This window comes from Lepeophtheirus salmonis, chromosome Z, assembly GCF_016086655.4.
Source record: "Lepeophtheirus salmonis chromosome Z, UVic_Lsal_1.4, whole genome shotgun sequence".
In the NCBI taxonomy this organism is placed as follows: domain Eukaryota; kingdom Metazoa; phylum Arthropoda; class Copepoda; order Siphonostomatoida; family Caligidae; genus Lepeophtheirus; species Lepeophtheirus salmonis.
The window spans coordinates 9,957,688-9,985,473 of NC_092584.1; the positions used below are offsets into that span (position 1 = coordinate 9,957,688).

Genomic DNA, 27,786 nt, shown 5'->3' on the forward strand with positions numbered 1-27,786 from the left:
TAAAATTTTCGGGAAAAAATTAAAAAAACCACAGCTATTCATAAAAAATTAATTTTTTCGGGCAAAAAATTTCCAATATTCAATTTTTTGAAAAATAAAAAATTACCCTTATTTTTGTGTAACATTTTTTCATTCTAACCAAAAAAAAGTTTCTAGTAAAAAGTAAAAAATCCTCTTATTTAGGGAGTGCTACAGCTTTTCCAGCCCACCCCATTGCGGACGCCCCTGTTTCCATTTCTATATGTGTTTCTTTTTCTTTTTCTACTCATGAAAAATCCATAGGATTCACAACTCTATACATGCCCATCAGCTCATAATTGAATGTTTGAATTATTTTTCGTACAAAGCCTAGATACAGTGGTTACTATCGTGTAACCAATGGATATACAAACAGGATACGTTGCAAAAACATAAACACAAAGCCTTAATTCTTCAGTCAACACTCACACCATGAGTAGAACACGGATTTTTTTCTAGAGATTTTGACTTTGACTTTTCAACTATATTCATTTCTGCATCATATTTCATAGCTTATTCGATTATACCCTTTCTTAAAGTGTTCAAATTATATTATGAATTATTTTTCTTTCTTTCTTTTTCAGTAGTATCAAATGAAGAGGAAGTGAATGTTGACCTAAGCGAGTTAGAGTTCTCTAAAACCTCCACCTATCATTGGCCAAATTTTGCGAAATCGGGAAATTATGTGGAAGAGAATGCAGAGATTACAAGAGGGCCTCTTCAATTTGGAACTTCTTTTAAGCTCAAGGAATCTAAGGTGGGTAGAATTAAATAGATATAACACTATATCCACAAATGCTTCCAAAAATCAATTTTAAAATATTACATTTTTTTAATTAAAACATTAAATTTTATAGTAAAAAGCAAAATTTCCTTAATTTAGGGGCGCTAAAGCCCCTCCAGCCCACTCTCTGTGGGTGCCCCTCCCTCTTATTGTGATCTTTTTTCTTTTTTTTTTGTTTCGAAATATCCTCATAAAATTGTCGTTTCTACTTTTAGTATGTTCGTTGTTTTGTACATTTGACGTTTTGTCCGTTGGACGCTAGGTCCTTCTACATTTTGTCTTTCAACGTTATGTGCAAAGACCCTCACTTGATACATAAGATTTTGTATAGCTCCAATATGCCCTTTCAAATCAAATCAATAATATCCTTTTTACAAAATTATTGAGGGGATTTGTCGACCTTTATTTGCCATTTGCGGCACTTTCAAAGGATGTATAAAAATAACTTATTAATAGAAATGTAAAATAATTTGATTGAGTATACAAATGTAATCCAAACTTTCTTCTGAGAAGAAAAATGTCATACTTTTTTTGTGTTGACGGGGAACTGCTTGCTATATAATCATAGCAAATTATCTCTTCTTCTAAGATTTTGAGAAATTCTATAATTTATCCTTGAATAATTTTTTGAAATGTTAGTTCAGGTTCCGTAAAAACAAAATTTTAATCAATGCCTGAGATTTTGGGCAAGATTGTCAGATATTTTAGCAAAATTTGAACAAAATTTTTTCAAGGAATAATCAAAAATAACTATAATACAGTAGTACAACCTTATTTTAACATGATAATAAAAAAATTAGTTTAAAAATAACGTCTATAATTAATTGACCCACCTATTTATTTGTCAAACCCTATTACAATTAAGTTATAATGTTATAAAATTCAAATAATATATTATGTATTTTAATTAGTGCTTGTCAAAATCCGATTTTGCTGAGGAAGATGACACATGTTCCAAAACTATAAAGGGTTGCGATAAAGGGATTTCAGCTTCAATTTTCATAAGAATACAACATGAGGATGAGAATGAGCCGAAAAATATTCTCAAGACAAAAGAAGTCGACTATAAAGAGTACTTGATGAGTACTGGAGGAGACAGTGGTAGTCCTGGATTTGCTATTTACAAGCGTGGGGATCATATTGGAGCTGTTGTGTCAACAGGAGAAAAAATTTGGGAGGTTGAGGTAAAGGGAGCAATTCCTTTAGCAAATGAATGGACCAATTTTGCCATTATTTGGGAGGACATCCATTTCAAAAATCAAATGGAATACATTGACAAAGTCATCAAATGGGAAAATTTGGGTGGTTTAAGAGTGAGTAATCCTTTATTTAAATAATAGCGGTAGTACCAAGGAATGCCCGGGGTTATTTGGTCTTGATAAACAGACAAATTTTGCTTTCATAATAAAGAAGGTAACTCCATAAGAAATCATCAGTGTCGGCCAGCGTTTTTCATGAACACTCAAACGTATGTATATGGTATACATATGGGAGCACTATCAACTGAGCTCTCTGTACACACGATACTACTCAATACTTAGATATTATCTCCTCAAGAATGAACAAATAATATCTTGACAGGTTTGGGTTTTTTTTCATATGAGGCGATGAGCCAGGAAGTATTTTAGTCTCTAGAGGGCACAGTGGCTGAGCCTTAGCTACACACACTCGGTGCTAAATGAAAAATGGCTGTGAGATTGCATTAATATGATTACACAGGGGTGTCCACAGGAATATATTATTGGGAGGGCTTAGTTTTTTAAACAAATTTGGAAAAAAAAATTCAAAAATCCATACCTATTCAAAAAAAAAAAAAAAATTTGAAAATGAAAAAATTCAAAATTTATAGCTATTCAAGAAAAAAAAAAAAAAAAGTAAAAATTTAAATTAAAAATATTGAATTTGTTGAACAAAAAATTACAAATATCAATAGTTACTGTAACAAAATTAAATTTTTTGGAAAAAATTTCAAAAATTAGATTTTTTTATAAATATACTCTTAAAAAGAAAAACTTTCTTAATTTGATAAAAAAAATTGTGTTTTTTATTCAAGCGTACATTCATAAAGATAAACTTTACTTTAAAAATATAAATGATTCAGATTTTGAGTCTTAAAATCGTAATTATTTTTAAGGGGATTAATTTAAGTTCGTACGGGGGTTTTTTCTAGATATTTCTCAGGTTTTTACACCTATGAGAAAGTCAAGAGAATAAAAAATATTTCCTGGAAATTGAAGGTTGAATATTTTATAGTATAAGCTTTTTCTATGAAATGAAACTTCAATAAAACTTTGAATAAATACTGCAGATTTATTTAATTTAAAGTTTTTAACGATTTATGCTACAATCCAAATAATGTACTTGGACAAAAAATGATCCCCAACGAGGCAAAAGGAAAAATGTAAAGCTAATTGGCAAGGTATTTGACTCTCCTAATAGTATATAAATTTTCCATGAAAGAAATTCTTTAGCTACGAGATTTGACGCAAATGTGTTAACAAATTGATATGTGTCTCTAGTAGGTGCAAGAATAATTGTACTTTCTATGTATTAATTAATGGTCAGGGTTTTAAATTATAGAACTAGTGTTTGTTTTTTTGCTTTCTTGGGTGCAATTTATTCACATCATAAAATTTTATTAAAGAAAGTGCGGTTAACCGTAGGTTGTGACTTAGATTTCTGGCCTCAACAAAACTATACGGTGTAAGCTACGTCTATTGTATCCAGTGGATAGCTTGCTATTTAAAAGTGTCAATATTATAATAACGTTAAGTTATTTATATGTGATTTGAGTATTTTGTTGGGATTAGAAATATTATTTAATAAATAGTCTTCTTTTGATCATTTGTCAGATAACGTGGGATCCATTGTAAACAAATCTTCTTTACAGCCAAATTATCAGGCAATATCCTGTAGATGCTAGTTATACTGATCCCCAAAGATGCATCGATCTCCTAGTAAGTCATATGACGATCTTTTTTTTTTACTTCATGCACAGCAGCGATGTATTTTGGCACAACAACCGAGTTTGGACGACCTTCACAAAATTTTCGTCGAGCGAACTCCGGTCTCACTTGTATTCGTTAAGCTAGTTTTTTTAATTTACTTTCGGATGGTGCATGATCACCATATAAGGAATTAAAGTCATTAATGCACTTTTGCCTTGATAATCTACGTCCAAAGTTATCCTTTATGATCCCACGAAAATGTCCACGAGTCAATTCCATTCTTTAACCACAATGTTTTTTTCAAATCACGTGCATATAACGAAACGTTATTATAGAGTTGATACTTGTAAATATCAATCAATCAACTAGATAATAAAGCCAGAAATATAAGCAGCAACCTAATTAAACTTATGGGGGTGTTCTTAAGGATTTTCTAAATCATTCTCTTATGGTTATTCCTTAAGAAATATTTTTACCAGAAGAAGTCATATTTGTATCATCTTAGGTTTTCTGTATGCTTATGCAGACGAATATATTTTTGAGTTTATGATAACGAACATAGATTTGCTAACTTAGATCCTTAGGGGAGTTCCTAGGGTTTTTATTCTAATATTAGTAATCATTGAATTTCGGCTAATAACCAACAGATAAATATTTTATTAGTTTTAGGTAGTTTGGGACAATAGCTGAACATTTTAAAATCTCTGAAGACTTCAAAATGAAGCAATCAAATATCATATTATGTCTAAATATAATCAGTTATCCCTTCCAGGTCTACAAAAATTTACAATTGATTGGAAGGGCTCTCATTCCAAAGAACTGTAGCCATAGCAGCCTTTGTTCTACAGCAACGTCAAATTTCTTTGATCCGATAAAAATAATGATTGGCTGTCATGCAACAAAGTCAGAGCCAAAATTTCGCAATTTTCCGACCACTCAAATCATGTATGATGAGCCAGCAATCTGGACGTATCCAATCGACGAAAAAAAAGATATTCAATTCCTCTGGGGTGGCTACACCCAAAACTCGAAATCCACTTCAGATAACATACGGCTCCAGCTCCTGAAGAAAGTTGATCCGTCTGATACGAGGCAAGTAGAAGATGCGATTATGTTATTATCATCTATTGCTGGATCATCGGAAGGGAACGATCAAATTGTTCCTTTTGCAAACATTGATGATACGATAAAAGAAACGACCACTACAACTACTACAACCACGACTCTTAGTTCGACCAAAACAACGAGCACATCTGCTCCTCAAAAGGAGTTGGAAAGGAATGAAACGACAGCGACAGACCATGGACCAAAAAAAGCAGCAATAAGGGAAGTTGATAAGTTATTGGTAACGCTGTCTCAGCTGGATCGCCTAATGGATCGAACAACACTGCCTAAATATATAGACTCAATGGATTTAGATGTAAGACTAGGGATTGCCTCTACAACAATGGATGTTTTGGGAGAAAAGGGTGTCTTTGAGTCATCCTGGAAGGCTCTTTATGCGAACAGCACAGACGCAGGTAGTCATTTGAGACGAGAGGATATGGAAAAATACTTGATTAAATTGATGGAGTTGACTCCAATCCATGAAATTCCAAGATTAAAAAGAGAAACTTTTTCTCAGAGCTTAATAGATCTTGAGAATATCCTTTCCTATAAGTTACCAACGCTTCAGGAAACTCTTGCAAAACTAGGTAGCCGATACTTTGGAAAATTGATTCCGAGTACTTTGAAGTTTAAGTCCTCCAAAAATGGAGCAGTGCAATTAATCAAAGTTCAAAACTTAATTCTCGAAAAGAAAGGTACGTCAGAGGGTGGATATTTTGTATTTCCTCACTGGGGAATGAAATTTTGGAGGAATATTAATGATTCATGGAAATCCGAGGCTCCCCTTGACGATCAAATCCAAATACCAACCAAACTTTACTCCATGGCCTGCTCCAAACCAGGGTATTTCTCGAATATTATGTCAACAATCTATAATAACTTTGCTGATGGGGGGCGAAGGAATCCAACGTACGTATTCTATTAAACCAGGGTGACCATATTTTGATTTGGGGCTATCTACAAAGTACATACGATGGTTTTGAAATTGAATACTTTTTAAGGAAAGGGAATGAAAGAAAGGTTTCTCAAATAACAATACCGGGATAGGGAGGGGGCAAAAAATCCCCAAAAACATCCTTTCACACTTTGTATCTTTCCCCAAAATAAGAGAACATACAGGACAGTTTTAGGCATTTCAGAAGAGGAACAGGCAAAGAAAATATATATAGAGTGACTGAGTTTTAATTGAGGGCGCTGTTTTATGTAGTTTAAGATCTCGTCAGTTGATGTCGGAGGAATACCTTTTGGTTTCCGATAATAAGTAAAATGATTTAATATTGCATAGATGTTTAATTTTAGCTTTATTCAATTTTATCTGATGATAGATGAAGTATTTTGGTTGAGTAATTTACGTTCTAAACAATCACTAGAAAACCCGCTTTGAAAATGAATACGGTTATTATAGACTTGAATTAAGCATAATTTATTTCTGGAAATGCAAAAATACTTTTTTTTTTAAATATCGGAAGTAGTGGCACATAAATAAAACTACGATTAAAAAAAAATCACAATATCTTTACGAAGTTCTAGACAAAAATTCATAATTTATTTGAGTACAAAAAAGATACTATTAGTATGACGATAAAAATAAATGATTAAAGATCGCATAGTTGGCTATTATTATATATAAGAACTTTCGTCATATGATGCATGAAATATTTTTGGTTTAATAATTACCAAAAGAAAATAGGGTAGTTTTTTATAAAATGTGAATTTTATAGTCTGTAGTTATTTCAATCTTAAAAAATATGAGCCACGTAATTTTAATAAATCAAAATCAAATGATAAGTTCAATATATATTTGTAATTAGAATGAACAATATTGTAATTAAATAAGGCATTTTAAGACGAAGAAACTGGACCTTGCAAATGTTCTTATACAGTTTCAAATTGTTACATTGATTAATAATAATAATTTGTTGACATTTATTTGACTTAATTAAATAGGGGAAGACTCATTTTGAACAACTAAATTTAAGCCAAAAAGGAATTTATCTTTGGGTGCAGAATCCAAAACTGATCTTAGTTTTTCTCTATTATCATTCAGGGCCCTTTTTACCCTTAAAACAATCCCCAAATTAAAAGTAAGATTAATAAAACTTATGTAAAAGGGTTTTTAATGATGAAAAAGTGTTTTAGTTGATTCTGTATCTTGTTCTGAACTCGATATATTGTCATTTTTAAGCTAAAAAAATGATGAAAAACGACGATTTTCTGTAAGGCCTTACAACTTATTCATAATATATATTGATGAGGAATATTATCTCTTATATTATAGGGAAATATTCAATGTATAATTTAAAAAAGGTCTATATAAAAAATATGCATATCCAAAGATTTTTGCCCCATGATGTATTTTTTAAGTAGTCCCATTTTAAAATATTACAATTATCTACTCATGGTGAATGAATCGCTTTGTTGTTTCGATCCTGGTATCTCATTCCCAAAGAATGAGTCCACTCTACTTCCTTATGAGGCCTGGTAGTTTTTCTAGGCTAAATTATCTTTCCGCCGTCCCTCGTGGAATACAAATTCGAACATCTCTTCAGATGGATGACCAAGTTAAAAGTATCTGTCCTTGATTGCCTCGATCTTCCCTTTATGTGACATGACGTCATAAAAATGGCAGTCAAATCAGAAAAAATATGACGATAATGTTGAATAAATCACTACTTTTAATTAGGGATTGTTTTAAGAGTAAAAAATAACTTTAAACGATAATATCCCCCATTACTATAATCCCAGATATTTTAGAATTCATATGACATAGAGAAAAACAGAGATTCTTTTTGGATTTTGCGCTCATAGATACATTTGATTATTGTCTTCAAATCATTTGTACAACATTCCCCTCCACCCAAAATGTATTACTGATTCATCTAAAAATTTTGAGATAAATAAATTTACTAATATTTACTCCTTGTGCTTAATCAATTTACAATTGTATTTTTATAAAAGACGTACGATCAGTAGCTCAATATAATGTCCTCACTATAATAGTTGACTTGAAATTATGAAAGGACAGCACCTCAAGTAATATATACTTATCCAGGGGGTGATATTATATAATTAATAAAGTTCAAAAATTTAGTAAAAATACATATTAATACATTACGATTCTTGTTTATTTTTATTCTTGGCTTTTTTGATATATAGTGTGTGTTAACTTTAACAGGATGATGCTCATAAACTGCAAAAATTAGGCCAATAATTTTTGACCTAAAAAGATTAACTGTATGTATATACAAAATTCGTCTCTCAAAATGCACCCCTCCCCTTGAAATCACGATCTTCAGACATATTAGCCGGACTCCTTCTCAACCGTAGCTTTGAGATCTGCCCCATTTTTTGTGAGGTGTCACACAAGTCTTCCTCTCAAATTCATTCCACACAGCATGGTCGAGAGGTGTGAAAGGGATAAAGTATACTGTATAAAGAGGCCACATTTCACATTTACAGAATTCCATCAAGTTTTTCTAACGCCAATTTTGGATCAATGAGTTCTTGTATGACATAAATGACCATCCCAAGATCCTTTACAGCCGATCGGTTTGTTTTAGGATCAATTTGAGGCTCCTTAGCATGGGTCCGCATGCTTGTCATTGGCTAGGCCTCACTACCTGGCTTCCTCTTAGAATGTTCTTCACTCTCTTTAATCTTCTTAACAGTAGCCACACGCTTTCTTGAGCAGGAAATGATATTGCAAATACTGGGCTATATTTTATTCATCTCTATTATGCAAATTTTGAGAGGTTAAGAGTCTTCGAGGAAGACGATTTACAATCCCTTGCAGAGGAGTGCTGTTTTCTCAATCCTCTCCTCGCACTGTGTGATCATGATGGTGACTAGGACAATGTTTTTCTAACCAATCGAAAGCTAATTATGTGTTCTTCAACATTGGTTGTAGGAAAATTATCAAAAAATGACTCTTAACCTTTCAAAATTTGCAACGGTTGGTCCGGTATACTAGTTGAGAGTTGTGCGTCGAGAAGATCTGACAAGCACTGCCTCATGGACTCCATCTTGAACGGAGGTGTAGATAGAAAAATTGTTCAGGGATCAAAATTGTCAAGTTAATCACTGATACCATACAAAAGAGGCCTTCAAATAAGAAATATAAGGATACAAGTAATCAAAGGGATGTTTCCTTTTTCCTTCAACACACTATATATATATATTTTTTTTTTTGTCCATCTTTATTTTTGATTTAACGTATTTTAAGTCGAATGAAAATCAATCCACAAAAGAATTGATCCTATAATTAGTTTATAAAAAAAGTCTCAGACAGAATTTAAAAAGAGAACATGACCGAGGGAAAGGGAACGGTTGGTCACCCTAATCAAACCCTGGAATAATTTTCCTTCAATAATATTAATAATTTTAGTGCCTTTCCATCCCGAAAGATTCTTCTCATGAGTCGAATTGTTTCCGTCAAAGTAACCGTGACAAATGAGGATATTTCTCAACCTTCAATTCCTTGTAGTCCACTGGATCAATTTCTTATACGAAAACCTTTAATCATAAGCCTTCGTTACTTAACAGATTTCGTACCCAGAATATACCGAACGAGAACACTTGAATTTGATTCTGACATGATGGAGTCAGGTATTAAAAAAGTCCACTGCGCCATTTGGAACCCAAATTTAGGATTACATGGAGGATGGGATACAGTGGGGATTTCGAAAGTTAGGGATGAAGATGATATGACAACTTGTATGTCACATAAGTTTGGTAAGTTTTTTTTATATATATAATGCAACCCAAAGAAAGTTGAGTTATTTTTTTGTTTCGAAAATCTTTTCAATTCAATACTCAATTGTCTATAATGAGTTTTTGTTGTATCAAGTCGCGTTTGTGATAATTGCTAGAATATGTGTACCCTTTTTTTAAGTAGGTTTTTAGGCAACTTCTGACTAAGAAAAAAAAATAGACATCCTCAGTAGACCTCTTAGAATCAAATACTTTTTCAGATGTGATGTTAGGTTTCATCACTTGGAAGGCTTAGTACCAAAAATTATCAACAACGTAATATAATAGGGTGTCATATATCAATAGTTATATATACTGTGTTCAAATTGTAATTACATTTGTATTTTTATTATATCGGGATTTGACTGCATATGATAAAAATTAGGAGGGGGGGAGAGGCTTGAGCTAGCGAGCCAACTACTCTTTTGTAAATGAAACCCTAATTATTTACAAAAAATAATCTCCTTTGGCGTAAAAATAATTGAAACCCCCCGAGATGTGATTTCTATTCGAACAAAACATTTAAAATATGGAGATTTTAAAACCTTAAAATTGAATTTTGTCATAACTAGATGATTGTATCGAAAATATAAGCGTACTAACGCTAGTACCCGGTATTATATAATACTGCTACGATATAAATAAAAGAACAATCACAAAAACAGCCAAAAAAAGTGATCTTATTATATATATGTAAATTGCACACGCCTGCAGTATTTCATTAATACAACTACAAGAGTAATTCTTATATCAAAAAGATTTATATTATTAACAACAGGGATCACATTATACAGTGGACCCAGTTTACACATTCGATGCTATATACAGATGCCTGCAATATTTCATTAATACAACTAGATATGTATTTCTTCTATCAAAAAGATTTATATGATTAACATCAGGAAGCACTATATATAGTGCACACAGTATACACGCTCGATGCTACATAGAAACACCTACAATAACAACTAATTCATAGTTATTTCCTAGATCCATATACATATGTTTATGATATACATTATGGAGCACTATGTACAGTCTGGGGCGTCCAAAGTATTATATTTTCTTTTTTGAGGGAGGAGGTGGGGGGTGGTTCGTTTTTGAGAAAAAAAATCCAAAAATTGAATTTTTTGAAAAACAAATTTCAATTCTACAGCTGTTCAAATATTTTTTTTTTTTAAATTTTACAAAAAAATTCAAAACTATTCACAAAAAAAAAAAAAAAAAAAAAAATGATAAAAGTCAACAATCTACAGTTGTTCAAATAAAATTAAATTTTTTCCAAAAAAAATTCCAAAATTAAGCTTCATATATTAAATTTTTGGAAGAAAATTTCAAAAGCCTTCTGCTGATCAGAAAAAAGGAATTATTTTCGAAAAAAATTTCAAAAATTTAATTTTCTAGTAATAAGAAAAAATTCCTTCAATTTAGAGGGTGGGCTACATGATGATATCTATGGCAGTGCACCGGGTGACTCATTTTTTTTGTACTCATATATTCATCAATACGTACAAATACAATCATGGCTTTATCAATCTAGATATTCTAAACCAACATAAAATTTGGCAAATAATATATTAATTTTAAAGTGAATATTTTTTTTTTTTTTTTTTTTCATATTTAGAAGTAAGCTCAAACCTATTGAATTGATAAATACTCAAAAACATGTAATATTATATATTTAAATCCAATTTAATACGAAAACACGAATCTTTAATAAATAAGTCATTTTTCTGAGTTTTTTCTGTGTAATTGTAGCGTTTCCCAATTATTATTTTTTTACGTCTCCAGGGTGATAGAGTTGTATCTGAGTTCCGTTCCAAATAGCTTCTTATGGATCTGGAAAAGTAGTTTTACGGTCAAGACGGTGTTAATAGAAGAGGGAAGGGAGGGTTAGATTATGGATCTACGTTCACTACTAAGCCTGTCGGAGACCTATAATATTTCTTAAGCCAAGTTTCCCAAACTTTACTATGGCAAGGTCACCCAATACTAATACATTTTTATCTGAAACACCTGTACTATGTATATGTAGACTGAAAGCAATCCTTAATTTTTCATCTTCCCAATCACGGTCCCCACTTTGAAAACGATTGTCCTAAGCAACCTTAGTTTTAGGGTCCCCTGCTGGAACTAGAGGCACTTTGCACTCGGCGTATAAGGTAGCTGTTGCCGGGGTTGTATCTAATATCATTTCTTGACCCAGAATTTTCTTGTGACATCTCTTGTTTTAAGTGCCTGTCACCAAACTGAGCCTGTATAAAAAAGAAACAAGACCGGAACCAAAACAGATAAAGCTGAATGGAGACCAAAACTGTTGAAATAAAAGCCTCTAAGATCGATACCGATAAAACCGCTGAACCTGAACAGGGCAAAACCTTGTGTACAAGTTTTAGGCCTGATATGTAGGACACAGACTGAACTGGACAGGACTGTTGTCATCTGTCCTAAATAATGACTCTCACAAAACTAGTAATACCTATTTATTACCTACAATAATATACTTATATTTTTAGGGACCTTTACAATTATTGGTGAGCTCCATGATATTCCAACTCTACCCCAAAAACGAAATTGGCTTCAAATAACAAAATTTGTTCTTCATGGAGTGTCCATATTTTGCCTCATTTGTTTCATTGCAGTAGTTACTAAATCAAGCCAGCTCTGGGACATGCTTTTTTTCCTAAGTTTAAGCCTCGCCATAGCATTAATTGGAGCACACTCAACGATGATTTTATCCGAATTTGATCAAATAAGAGATGCTCGACATCTCTGTACAATTGTTGGGATTTGTATTTCCTTCTTTTACTTATCTGGAGGCTTCATACTCCTATCTTTGAGTCACTCACTTTTCAAAGCTGTGGTCTATGGTATTACTCGTGGAAGAGCTCGCATCTATCTAAGTTTCTCATGGGGTACATCCTTTTTGATCCTTGGATTAAATACTTTTTTTAATATAAATCAAATGGGAACGGATCCAAGGTGTATGATTTCATGGAATACAGGGCCCAAGCTCTACTTCTTTATTCCACTTTTGCTATCTCTTTGGGTAAACGTTTGAACAATGGGGCATGAGGGTAATTAATAGGCAGGGGCGTCTGCAGGAGGTGAGATGAAGGGATTGAATCCCCACCCCCAAATTAACGAATTCTTGCTCCTTGGAAAATAATTAACTTTTTAATTTTTTTTCAAAAATTCAAATTTTTGTAAAAAGTTGTAAATTATGAGAATTTTTATGCAAAAAATTAAATTTTCTATGAAAAGCTGTATATTTTTGAAATGTTTTTCAAAAAATGAAACATTTAAATTTAACTTTTGAGTTTTTTAGGAAAAGATTGAACATTTTAAGTTTAATTTTTGTAATTTTTTGTGAATAGCTATAGATTTTTAAAAAAATTCAAAAAATAGAATTTTTGAAATTTTTTCCCAAGAGCTTATATTTTGTAAATAAATAAGACATTTTGAAATTTTATCTCAAAAATTTAATATTTGAAATATTTTCCGCAAAAAATTTAAAATATAATTTTTGGAATTTTTCCAAAAAAAAATAATTTTTGGATTTTTTTTTCAATGAAATTCCTCAACCCATGCTCAAAAAATATATATATAACCCTGCTGACGCCACCAATGATAGGTGATTGTTGATAAAGCCAATAGTAGGCTAAGCATGACGTTTCTAATATAAAAAATTACTGTAAATTTTTTTTCATTTATCTTAACCAGTGTTCTGAAATTTGATTGGTTGAATGAGAATGTTCATTTGTTAAGCTATCAATAGTATCCAATCATTATTGAATCATAATTTCATATTTAGGAAAAATTGGTTAAGTAACAAAGGATTGTGTGACTTTTCCTCTGTTTCTTTTTTGAGAAGAAAAAGTTGCAAGTTGTAATACTATTATTTATTATATATTATTAATGTAAAAATTAGAACAAAAGATCCCAATTCCGATTCTTTAATATTTTAAATAATAGCTAAAAAATACAATTTTGCTATCAAGGGCGTCCACAGGATTTTACATAGTTTTTTTAGGGGGAAAGGAATTCATTTATTGATTTTTTTTTCTTCAAAAATTAATAAATGTTAGATATTAAAATTCTTGAAAAAAAAAATTTAATATATAATTTTTTTCAAAAATCCACAATCAAGTATATACAAACAAAAATTAATGGAAAAAATTAAAATTTTTGGAAACAAATTTGGAATATTAAATTTTCTTGTAAAAAGAAAAAAATTCTTTATTTTATTTTATTTTTTTGGAGGGGAGGGGGGATTTTTTTATAACTTAGAAAAATAATAAATAAGAATTAGAATTGCAAATTCCAGATTATTTTCCCGATGAAGATACTCATTAGATTTTTTTAAAGAAAAAAATTTAAAAAATTTAAAATTAAATTTAACTATTAAATTTTTTTTTTTTTAATTTCAAATATACATTTAAATATATAATTTTTTCAAAAATCCACAACTAAGAATATACAAAAAATTAAATTTAAAGGAAAAAAATAAAAAAATTTGAAATATTGAATTTTCTAGCAAAAAGAATAAAAAATTTGTTTATTGTGGGAGTGGGGGTATTTTTTTTTATATAACGTAGAAAAATAAGAATCAGAATTGCAAATTTCGCATTATTTTCCCAATGACGATTTTTTTACAAAAAAATCCAATCAAAAATTATTTCAAAATCCATAGCTATTTGAAAAAAAATTAAAATTATTGAAAAAAAAATTTAAATATTAAATTTTTCGTTAAAAAATTTCAAATATAATTTTTTTCTCTGCTGTAAAATTTGCACGAATGAAGAAAACAATTTCTTATAAAAAGCAAAGGTTTCTTAATTCAGAGAGAGCTGCAGCCCTCCAGCTCCCCCAGCGGACGCCCCTGAATTATGACCCAACCTTTGAGTGCCTCTTCGAATCTTCTCGATAGTTTCTTTTTAATTTTTTTAAAGTAATACTCATAATATGTTTTAATTTCCAAATCCGATGGGAGCATCAATTTCAACAATAAATAAACAAAATCCACGTATAAATTAAATGTCAATTACTTATATATTAAGGGGAAATATACCTGATGCAAAATAGTTTAAGATGAAAGTACCTGGCATAATACTGCTGCGCTGCCTAGCAGATTTGTTTACATTGTTCATGCCCCATAAGTTGAATTTATTTTCAAATATTAGAAACTAACATTATTTTCAGATTAGTATTGTTCTAATTTGGATTGTTGTATGTAATATAATCACACCAGCGATCAGAAGTGAGGGTCATCTGGGTCAAATCATTTCCCTACTCCTGGGATTAATTATATTTACACTCTTCTTTGGTTTTACTTGGACTTTGGCTCCTTTTGTTTACAACATTCCTTTATTCGATAATGATACTTTGGATTTGAATACCCCATTTCAAATATGCAATGCCCTGATTGGAGTCGTATTTTTCATATGTCTAGGCATCTTTTCTAAAAAATTTAGAAAGAATATGTGTATTCAGGTAAGTTGAGCCTCAAATGTATCCTTTATCCCAAATAACAATATATATTTTTCCATAATTAGAAAAACCATCTAAAGTTTAAAAAATCGAGGAGTACTTCTCAAATAACATCAATTCAAGATATCTCCAAATTGGATGAACCTCAATAATATACCATTTGTTATTTTAAATCACGTAAAAGTTATTTGGACTCAAGTCAATTCTTAAAATTTAAAAGGAAAAAAATTATATATTAAGCATCTTCATTTTGTACAAAAATGATTTAATTATAGGATAATCATTTGTTTCAAATATAACAATTAATAGCGTAATCATTGTAATAAGCAGAGATACCATACATACAATAACGCGTATACGATGGATGTGTGACTTCCACCACGCTTTTTTACTTTGACGTCATAGACTATGAGTAGTTTCGTGTCTTGTCAAAATCCGTTTTTCTTGCCCAGCAGTCGATACGATACATTAAATAGAAAATTCTAGTAATAGTGACGTCATATACTATCCTCCTGACATGGTTTTTAAGAATTTAAATAAAGAATAATACATATAATGGATCCACATATTTCTGTAATAATATCTGGCTTGGACTAATATGTATTTTTCTACCAAGGTTAGACCATCATGTAATTGAGCTTGCTACAATTTTCAGTCTGATGTATTGTACTGACTGATGGGCAAAGAGAGGCAAATTTTGAAAAAACACACAACCACTCATAGTCTATGACGTCACTAAAAAAGGAGATTAACACTTCCTAAACTTTGCGGAGTTCCAGAAATTATAACTGCTATAATATTTACATAGAAAAGGGAATTTTTTACCTTTCAGAAGTATGTTTCTATTTATAATTTTTTTATTATTAATTATTATCAGTAATAGACAATAAATAAGTTACGTATTGGTGATTTTCTGGAAGCAAAGGGGTTAAGGAGAGAGAGCCTTGAGGTTCTGTAGCTTCTGCAGATGTTCTAAAATTGTAAAGATATATATATATCTAAAAAAAACTTGTGATTTCTAAGTGAAATCAATAGTCACTAAATTAAAATTCGACTTATTCCGTAAATAAGTACATATTTTGGCAAAAAATGATGGATTATAATTCTTTGTTTGTTCGACGTCAAATATGGAAATACTATGGAGTCCGTATTTCTTCACTGATAATACAGAAGGAAAATGTTAGTAGGATTATAAAGAGATGTAGTACCTATCATGCAAATTCTTCATTTTTTTTTAAATTATTAATTACATTCAACTCAGTAAAGTGGAATAGTAAATAAGACTCTTTGTAGATATTTTCATTAGAAATAATAGCAGACTTGTTTTTAATCATGTATAAGTCAAAACGTAAACTTCGTGCCGATTCTTGATCCCTTTTTTAAAAGGGTAATATTAACAGCTTCTTTTGATGTATAAATGTGTATATTATATCCTGAGTAAGGGTGATAATTTTGGTAAGAATAGAAAAGCGTGCGAGGAGAAAAGAAGAATTACTTATGGCATCATTGATTAAATAATATACATCTTCTTCTATCAATCATGAACGTTATCATTCCCGCCTTTATTATTCAATATTAATATAATAATATTAGATGGGGATAGTCGATGGAGAACTGAATAAAATCCACAAAATGACGTCGCCTTCTGTCTGGATTTATGAAAATGGAGGCCCAGGAATTTGGAAAATACTTACCGGATGAGAAACAGATGGTTTGTCGGATTTGTCGATATAAATGTGCCTTTAGTCCCCTGTCTAGAATTACACGCCACTCATTATCCTCATCTCATAACAAGAGTATGGATATTCATCTATAAAATCAATTTGACGATGAATACATCAAGTCAGACTTTAACTTTGATCTCACAACGATGCTTATATAACCTTATCCATTGCTAATCATCTACGTTCAAAAAATTTATGGAGAAATACAAGGGTAAACATATCCCTTCCCGAGGAACCATCATTAAATTAATGGAGGATGTTGGTACTGATGTCATATATAGAAATACATATAAAAATGTTTTGAGTCATCCACACCAAATGATGATCAAGTTATCAGTAAAAAGTATTTACAAATATCGAAATGGAACTCTGAATTTTGTACTATCTCACAGTAAGTATTCAATTTTTTTTTAAATCTAACCATAAAATATGATTCTATTTTAGCTAAACATATCAAGAATTATGATACACAACTCAGTAAAGGTCAAAAACAACTGCTTAAATGGTCACAACAACGGGGGTAGTAGCTTTGGATGGTTTGCAACTAGTTTGTCTGAGACTACTTACTTTGCTTTAATACTTGGGTATGATAATTAGGTTTTCCAATATTACATAGTCAATAAATATTACTTTTTTATCACTAAAGGCTTAGCTATGGTTGATGGGCTCCAAGAAATGGTGTTCAGAAAACTCATAAAAGGCAAAAACAACTGTTTAAATGGTCACAACAATCATGATAATAGTATGTTGTTATATAAGCATACCTAAATAACGGGGAAAATCTTTTTTGATGCTCTTAATAGGGAGTAATATCGCCGGACATTACTACATAATTAGCTTTTGCTCTAAATCTTTACGATGAATTTATTTATAACATTTTTTTATTAGTATATTTATTGTCTAATTTTATGATTTTGACATTTACTTTATTATTAATAATTAGTTAGATCTCATCGGTAGAGATATATCTATCCTGTGCACAATTGTATATAGCAACTTCCACATGAAGAAGAGGGGTGATTATCTTTTTGATTAAACTCCACGTCTCGCTTGTGTATTGCAACCTAAAGTTATGACATATTTAACTGAATTCCGATGTTAGAACAAGAAAAAATTATCTGGATCAATCTACTATTTAAATATTCTGTATTTATAATTTATTATTATTTATAGTTATATAATTTTAATTGTTTAATTTTGTATATTTAACTTAAATGTGTAATGGTTTATTTTTTAGTATGTAGATTATATTTAATTAAAGCCTTCTTTTTTAAACTTTGAGCTTCAAATATATTTCAAATACTCTACTTTGTCGTTTCATTAGCTATAATTCTGAGAATAAGGTTCATAATGAATTACAATTTCATGGAGTGTGACGTTTTCAAATCTACTGTAACGGATAAAAAACGTCGAAGTCAATTATACGTAGTATATCTTCATTAAACATTTTGCTAATAAATACATTCGTTATACCCTCAAAAATCATAATAAAGCAGGCAGATGATAATCACATCAGTATTCTAAACAATGATACCATATGTCTTTTTCCCCCCTCCTCCTTCACGCGTTTTTCTCTACAATATTATCAACTATATTCATGAGAAAGAGCAGAAGATACACTATTATATTTAAAATATTCAGCTGAGCAACTTTTACTAAAGGAAATACAAATATAGAAGTATTTTAATCTAATCCATTTACTACTATATTACAAGGCAAAGTGTATTTAAGTTATTTAATATCATGAGCAAAAAGTTGGCTCAAGAAAGGAATAACTTAATTCATGAAAACCGAAAGAAACATGCCAAAAACAGCTGAAAAACTATTTCGGGTAAGGTAAAGAAGTTGAAATCTGAGAAGAAATAAGCTCTAAGATATTAATTTGGCTTTGAAATATATATTTATTTAATCATAACTGATTGTATGGTTTATTATTTCTTAAGAAGTGGGGAATTTAATTGCATAGCTTGAGGTCCAAATATCGAGTATTTGTCATACTTGTATTTAATTTATATTTTATTTTACTAAAATGTAGATAAAATGAGTGATATTCAGACTTTCAGGTTTAATAGTGGGCTCCCCTATTCACAAGTTATATTTTGCTTTAAGTCCATGTATATATAGTCTAAAGTACTTATCAGATTTATACAAAATAATTATGATATAAGATCAACGCAATATTTTTTCATTAAATCAACACAGCCTCTTTTTAACAATTTTTTTATTCCCTCTATTCAAACCATGAATAAATGGATGAGCGGAAATTTTAAAAGTCAACAAAACCTCACCTTTTTCTATTATTAGTAGTCATTTATAAATACGTTGAATAATGAAGTAAATAAATAGTTATGTTTGAATTTTTAAACAGGGAGTGAGCTACAAGTCTTACATTGGAATATTTTGGATTTATAAAATTAATGTAAATATTTTTAAACAGTATAAATATAACTGAATATAAGTATCCGTATAATTATTTTCTAAATTAACTTTATTCTAAATTTTTAAAAGTATCTTTTATTAAAAATATAGATGCTATCTACATGCGTAGTTCAATCTTTTAAATTTGGAAAAGTTGCTTGAAATTTATAATTTAAAGAGTATAAAGAAGCTTCCTTTTATTGATTTCCTATCAAAAATCAAGACCTTTTAGAAAAATGGAAATCTATCATACCTCGAAAGTAGATGCTCATTAAATCTATTTTGATACTTCCCTTAATTTTGTAATAAATAGAATTACACTCGAATATAGAATCAAATTGTACTTAAATAACTAAATTTATTTGAAATAACTACATTAAAAATTCAAGAGACATAATAAATGTTATGAATTTGTATTTGACTTTGAAATTGGAAACAACATATTTGCTTCAGGAAAATGATTTAAAAATTATATTTGACAAATATTTTTTAAATACATTTTAAAACACCTCACCCATCAACTTTTAGATGAAAAATTAGTTGATAGTAAAAAAGAAGTTTATTTGTTCCCTTCATTTCAAAGACGAAGAATTTTTTTTAGAGAATATATATGTTCGTAAAAACCTACCAAACACGGTCCACTGAATGAAGATGTAGTTCCGGAATTAAATCTTCATAATACTTCCAGAAAGCAGAACACTTATATTATAGGTATCCAGATTCAAAGTAGTTGGATTCTGAATCAACTTCTAACTTTCTTGAAATATTGATGAAGCTAAGTCATTGTAAATTTCTAACTATATGAATTTCGAGCAAGCAATTAAATTGACCAGTCACTGCGTCCATTAATTTAAACAAAGATTTCAGAAACACTAAATCTGAAATGTAATAATGATATTAATAAAATAATTCAAATTAAGGAGCTCACAAATACCCTAATCTGATTACCTCCAGTATTGGATTTTTCATTTTTCGTTGAGCTTTAATTCTATACTATTAGAAAAAGTTGGAACATCGAATTCATATATCATTAGGCTCATAGAATATATTGATATGAGGTGTATACCGAGCCAATGATGGGATCAGCAGGAAAGGAAACAACGAAAGGAGTTGCCATAGAAACGTTGCGTTTTAAAAGGTTTTGGAGTCTTGACCAAAGGATGAAAGAAAGATTTGGACTGAATGGGATAAGGAAAATAACCCAGGAGGAGACAGGCATTTTTCATTTGAGGTGAGGGCAACCATCCCATTGCCCCACCAGGAAATCCCTATAAATTTATAAGGCTATATATATGAATAGAATATGATATATCTCCATCCTCTTATGCTGATAACTCTTCCTCGAAAACTTCAACGTGTTCAATCATTTTTAAAGATATCGCAGATATAATAATATATATTGACGTTGTAGTATGTAAATTAGGGAAACTCGTGTACTAATGATCCTGAAATAAATCCAGCAACTAGATTATTATAACCCTCCTTGATGAATTTTAAGGTCAGAAAGGCCCATCCAAATTAATGAGGGATCAGATTGGTGTTTTTCATCTTCCTATCATTAAAGTCCTTCCCTAAGGAGGCGGATATCCTCCACCACTATATGTAAATACACTTGCTGTCTCAGAGTAAAATTTGAAATCTTGAATCCTATATAACGACTATGAACTAGATACTTATCTGCCTCGTGATGAGAGGAAGAAATAAGGACTTCAAAAGACTTGCTCATGTTCAAAAACTGATTCCTTTACTTTTTACGAGTCACACACATGTAATTGATGGCATTATTAAAAGTCCTAAGTATCACAATGGTAATAAACAATATCGTTTTAATAACTAACTGAAAAGGTGAGCTTCAGATGTTGCGTAGATCGTGATCATCCATATAGTATAGTTATTCATGTTCTAACTAAGTGCAAAAATGATCATACTTACTATGAATAGGAAATGACAGCACATAAAATTTACTTCCATTCGTTAGGATACAAAATCCTCCCAGTAATATGAAGATGATTAATTACTGCAAAGAATTGAGTTGTTTACCAAGGTACAGTGAGGGAAGCACAAGTGAAGGGTCGATTTGACACAGCACAATCTATGATGGTGATAAGTTAATGAAGTATTTAGATATATTTAATATTATATCATATTCAGAAATGCATGCAAACTTTCATGGACGAGGTATCCATCTTGATCTAGTTCTATAACTCTAGTACAATCCTCTTCTTGACCTCTTGATGAAGAAATGGACTGCATGTGAATGACAAGGATTCTTTGTAACGGACCATATTAGTAATATTCTATGATTCCTTAAAAATCTTTTTAAATCTACGTTTTGAAGTTTAAACAGTTGTGATTGGATGAATGATATATCCATTACGAGTCCCAGAATGATCCTATGAATGATGATAATTGTTGTAATTTTTAGGATTCAATCCAGAATTGAGCCTGAATCAGGGTAGAGTAAGTGATCCTGGAGAAGGGAGTTAGGAGCCCGGAGCAATTTGATAATAGTTATTGTTTACGTAGATTTGAATTGTGAAAAGAAAAGAGGATGATGAAATTGATGATTGTCGATGGATGAGAAGGAGTAGGAGCAATGACGGGATTTACTTGTAATTCCCAAGGTATAAATAGTATTAACGGATTGGGATTCTATTTCTACTCACTATTAAAGATTTATCATGACGCCATTTCTAATCCATAAAGACCAAAATTCATTCGTATTCGTCTCTCACCCATCACTCATCTCCATTGCCAAGCCCTCTCTCTACACCCCTTCACAAAAACTACTAACTAGTGTTGAAACATAAGCCGTATTACGTCGCTAAATATCCCACTTCAAAATGGGAATGAAATGTACGGGAATTAATTTACTGGGAATAAAATTACCGGTCACGGTACCATAAAGAGTATGACTTGGCGTCATATTATCTAAAACACGCAGCCTCTTCAAATATTCAATGCTACTTAAATTTCCCTTAATAAAATTGTAATTTTTCCTAGGAGAGAATAGGATTGTAATCTCCACTAGTAGAATTATATGGATTTCAATCTCTACTATGACATATACATGCTCTCTTTATTGATGTGGATGCATTTAAAGCAAGTCCTAATTTATCTGCAAGACCCTGTATAATTGCCAAAATCTCCAATAATATTATACTCTTCATAGTAGAGTGCAAAACGTCGCCCTAAAATCAAATTGAGTTATGTATCTAAATTTGATACAAAGTTTTGGTCTATAATGCATTTTTAACATTTTGTGTTAGCTTGACCTCTCAAAACTGAATAGCATACCACTGTGACCATATATAATCTTTGTATCAAGTTTGATAAAAGTTGATCTGTAACTTTTGCCGTAATCACGGGGACTGACTAACAAACAAATAGAATTGCATAACTTTCTTCGGCAGAGATAATAATTGTTAAAAATAGTTTATAGCCTAACAATCTCTATTTCTGTGTTAGCAAGGTAACTCCGTGTACGTGGGTAGTTTAAAAACTCCGGGCTAAGTACGAGAAAATGCAATACTGCACGTATCGAGGATATGTTTAGTTAGCACAAAGACACCTATTTACATTAAAAAAAATTACATTTTCAGAAAATACATTGGTTGACATAAACAATAATCTTTAGAGTATTACTATGTGGCTAAGAAAACCCTTTGATTTTATCAGCTTATGGGTAATGATTTAATTAATTATTCAACCAAAGGACTTTATATTTGGGTTACCATAGCATGTCCTTATGAAAAAGTTCCTTTACCAAGAGAAATGCACTTATTCGTCTCTTTTCTTCAGTTTTTCTTTTTCTTCGGAAATTGATCTCCTCAAGAGATCAATTGAGCGACGTTAAAAAATTCTTGAGTGTGCTTATTGTTTAAAATAACGAGTTAGACCAGTAGCGCGCTCATCATTTAGAAGAGCGATAAAAGTTTGTATTGCTTTTTCTATTTCTACCTCCTATCAAGGTTAATAGAAATACTAGGTTATACCATAAGGCGTGTACAACTGATGTTTGACTTCCACCCCGCTTTATAATATTGACGTCATAGTAGATGAGTGGTTGCGTGTTTTATCAAAATCTGTTTGTTTTTGTCCAGCAGTCGGTCTGATATATCAAATTAAAATTTCTAGCAATAGTGACGTTATAGACTATAAGTGGTTGTTGCATGTCTTACCCAGCAGTCGGAACATCAGATTGAAAATTCTAGCCAGCCCGATTACATGATGGTAACCTTGTGTCTAACCTTGGATTTCTATTAACCATGGCTAAATAGATGCTACGACAACAGACACAAACATCTATCAAGAATTTATCTTCTTATAATTTATAGAAATCTAAATACTATGTTTATTAGAGCCCTCTGATCTCTTGTACCATGGAAAGAAATATAAATTTTGTTATCATTTGGTCTAAAAGAGTAACGAATTTTGAATTTGTTACTTTTTACTCATACTTCTTATCAATTTGACTATTATATTTTTCTTCAAAGAACGTTAGTTTTTAATACATATAAGATGTCCTCATAAATTTCTTTTTGTATATTGAAAGTCATTAGGTTTATTTATTTAACGCAGTGGTTCTCAATGGGGGCACGCGTACCACTTGGGGTAGTTGAAAGGACACAAATTGTACTTCAGATTTTGAAAGAATATTCTTTAAGTAGTACAGAAATCAGAAACGTTCGTAGAGAGTGGGCAAGAGGGGCTGTAGCCCCTCCCCCCCTAAAAAAATATAGAATTCTTGTTTTTTACTAGCTAATGTAATATTTTATTTTTTTCCCATTTTTTTTTCAAAAATTTAAATTAATTTTCTGTGAATAGCATAGGATTTTTAAATTTTCTCCCAAATATTTAAAATTTGTCTCCGAAAAAATTATTTAGAAATTTCTCCAAAAAAAATAATATAGAAATTTTCTCCGAAAAATAATATTTTTTTCTCCAAAAAATTAATATAAGAAATTTCTCGCAAAAAACTAAATTTTTGGTGAACAGCTATGGAATTTGATTTTTTCCCATAAAGAACTACATCTCATGTCAATAGCTAAGCAATATTGAAAAAAAAATTCTAAAACAATTAATTTAATTTTTTTGATAATAGTTTTTGAATTTTTTTTCCAAAAAAAATTAATACTTTTCAATTTTTGGATTTATTTTTGAAACAAATCCAAAAACCAAGATCCCCTCCAAAATATAATCCGACGGACACTCTTGCCATTGAATCTAAAAATACTTTGTGCTGGTAAGGGCTACTTCGGTTAATAAATAATGTACAAGTGGTATATCACTAAGAAAGGTTGAGAATCCCTGATTTAACCTATACTTTTTTCATTATGTTAGAATTGCAATTATTTAGTTAAAAATCCATGGTTGTAGTTACTTACAAATTAGTTTATTTAAGTTTATTCGATTACTTGTACATTTTTAGAAATTAATAGGGACCATTTTTGAACCTAAAATTGAGAGTAAAAATAAGGATAGAAATGATATTAATATTTAAACATTAACCAATATTCACTGCGATATAGAGAGATAACGATCAGAGCCATTTACGATCAGCAATCCAATCAATTATATTGTGATCATATTCAAATATACTATTTCTTTAAGTCAATAACTAAATCTACATATATTTATAAATATATATCTTTTTAACTGAAACTATCTATTTTTACACCCTTTTCAAATGTATTTATTTAAGAATAATAGAATATCCACATAAATTATTTCTCTCCAAGCTCTTTATTTGACATTAACGGGAGCTGCTTCTCAAAGTTGTTGTCTCTCAGCCTCTGTCTAGTCCTCCTCAGGATCTTTTTGGCCTTGGAGAACAAACACTGGCTACTAGCACTACTAGGAAGCACGACATTGTATCTTTGAAACACCTTTTTGACCCTCCAGTAGACTACGATCATTTTCAGCCCTTCCGAGTCATCACCAGCTATCTTTCCACTTCCAGCTAGCCCGTATCAATCTTTTTGGGACGTTCGGTGAATAAATTACTTCTCATATACAGTGCCAAAATTCATGTTTATAAATATTGGCCAAAATCAGTTCCCACGACATATATAAGGGTCGACACCAAGTCAAGACCGAGGTTGTAAAGATTGAGACGAAAATCAGGACCAATATTTTTAGTACGAGACCAAGACCGAGTTTATTAGACTCAATACCTAGACTTTAATGTATCTAGACCGTGACAAGACCAAAGCAGTCTCGAGGGAAGTCTCAAGGCAAAGAACGGTATTGAAAACCACAGCACTAATACATTATATGTAATTTTGACCATATTGATGGGGTGGCATATTTTTTTGCTATTTCTGTAGCTATATAAAGATCAGTGCCGATTGCGATTCTGTAATCAGTGTTTCTCATAAAGACATGCTATGGTTGCCCAAATATAAAGTCCTTTGGTTGAATAATTAATTAAATAACTACCCATAATCTGATAAAATCAAAGAGTTTTCTTAGCCTCGTAGTAATACTAAAGATGATTGTTTATGTCAACCAATGTATTTCCTGAAAATGCGTGCACTCTCCATGTATATGGCATTCCTTGCTTAGTACCTTCTCTTGGAAGAACACACACCAACTTTCAGCCAGATTGGTCTATTTCTTTCTGTTTTGGCATTCGTTTGAATCGAGGAATCTGCCGGAAGGATTGTGGTGACTGTCTTTAGGATTCGCAAGGAATAATCCTCATCGAATATCTGGAAAAGAGTAAAATTATTACAGGTACATATAATTCATCGTTATTTCGCGGCTGAAGACATAGTTGCAAGAAAAACGCCCACAATTGGCCCACAAAAAAGTAATTTTTCATCACGGCAATGCACCAGGTCACACCTCAGAAGTTGTGGTCGCAAAACTAATGGGAATAGGGCTCCAACTCGAGATGCCCACAGCACTAGCAATCTAAAGCACTTTAATTCTTCCGTCATCCATCACCACATCAATGATTTCTAGAGTAGTATCCCTAACACGGTGTACAAAATGTTCAACGGCACTTGTGCCCCTATGGCCACTCCAATAATTATGAAACCACTTATAAACTGTTTTTAATCGCAGATGCGGAGTCCCCACAATGTTTATCAAGCTTCTTTTTAGTCTCTTGATACGTTTTGCCTTTGATTAGGTGCCCTAGTACTGCCATCTCATGGATTTTGCAAGTACTTTTCCAATAGTGTCGTAGAGTGTTTATTTATAACTTTATATTCATTGCAACTCCATTTGACCAATTAATGAGCATTTAAAAAAAAATGATCCCTTATGAACTCTAAAAATGGAAAACGGGTTCTTACACATTAATGATGTATTTATCTACTCACAAAAATAAGTTTCATGGGATTGATTCAATTTTCTTACATTTTACGAACCTACCTAAATATCATCAAACAGGATTGTAAAATACAAGAATGCGAGCCAGAGGGAAATCCTAAAAAATGCCCTGTTACTCAATATTGAATATAATCCCTATTAGTAAAAAAAGTAAAAACAATTACATAACTATTGAACATAAAAATAACTACTTGGCAACAGTAGCTCATCATTGGGAGTCAAGATATGTATGTTCTACATAATATATCAAGGCCGTCTCCAGTGGGACGCCCTTGATAACCCCCCCTCCCAATATCCAAATTTCCAAAAAAAAATCAATTTATCAAAAAAGAAATTCCAAAAAATTGAATTTTTTTTAAATAAGTATGAATTTTTTCAATTTTTTTTCCAAAATTTAATATTTTTATCTTTTGTGAACAAATGACACGATTTTTTTAAATTAATATTCTAAAAATTCTATATTTGAAAATATTTTCCAAAATATTTCCTTTTTTAATTTGTTTTTTGAATGGCTATCGATTGTTGAACAAGAATTCTAAAAAATTAAATATTTGAAATTTTTTATTCAAAAATTGAATGTTTATAATTTAATTTTTTAAATTTTTTGTGCACAGCTGACGATTTTTTAATTTTTTTTATCCAACAATATAATATTAAAATTTTTTTTTCCCAAAAAAATCACTTTTAGAACAGCTGTGGATTTTTTGAATTTTTTTCCAAAAAATTAAATTTTATAAATAGCTATGGATTTTAAAAAATTTAACATTTAAAATTTTTTTCCAAAAAATTTAATTTTTGATATTTTAAATTCATGAAACTTTTTATGAATAGCTATGGATTTTTGAATTTTTTTTTGGAAAAATTACAAAAAAAGCCCTAGCCCAAAAGATATATAATCCTGCGGACACCCCTGTACTGTATTTTGTAAAAATAAACATTCATAATATAAAAAGTGAAACAAAAATAATAGAATAATTATCATTTTCTTTCTGATTGACGTGATTAGAGATTTTTTGTTGCTAGTCTATGATGAAAGCAAAACAACGGCAAACACTTATTATTTATAGGTGATAAATGATTATTGTGACAAATGTTACTAGGCAAGTTCAACTCTTTTACCCAGTTACTTACTACTACATAAGGCTTTACAAAAAAGCTTGAATAATAATAATCACTTCTATTCTACGTTTAAGATTACAATATATAT

General features: G+C 30.7%; 1 protein-coding gene and 1 long non-coding RNA gene across 4 annotated transcripts; one reads left to right on the plus strand and one right to left on the minus strand.

Annotated features, from left to right (window-relative positions):
• Positions 1 to 405: 405 nt before the first annotated feature.
• On the plus strand, positions 406 to 15,407 carry LOC121130464 (uncharacterized). The gene is made up of 7 exons (XM_040726208.2): positions 406 to 775; positions 1,714 to 2,115; positions 4,523 to 5,766; positions 9,242 to 9,588; positions 12,123 to 12,655; positions 14,809 to 15,099; positions 15,162 to 15,407. Exons 2-7 carry the CDS (start codon positions 1,882 to 1,884, stop codon positions 15,246 to 15,248), a joined length of 2,736 nt encoding a protein of 911 aa, XP_040582142.2. The 5' UTR covers positions 406 to 775; positions 1,714 to 1,881; the 3' UTR covers positions 15,249 to 15,407.
• On the minus strand, positions 15,252 to 26,910 carry LOC121130297 (uncharacterized). Of its 3 annotated transcripts, none has more exons than XR_011783798.1 (3): positions 20,187 to 26,707; positions 19,867 to 20,116; positions 15,252 to 15,301 (listed from the first exon to the last, which is right to left on the minus strand). It is a non-coding gene; the product is annotated as an uncharacterized lncRNA (long non-coding RNA). The 3 variants fall into 3 exon arrangements; XR_005868652.2 differs by lacking the exon at positions 15,252 to 15,301 and adding an exon at positions 17,685 to 17,884 and having other exon boundaries at positions 20,187 to 26,703; XR_011783799.1 differs by lacking the exon at positions 15,252 to 15,301 and having other exon boundaries at positions 19,636 to 20,116; positions 20,173 to 26,910.
• Between the last annotated feature and the right edge of the window lie 876 nt (positions 26,911 to 27,786).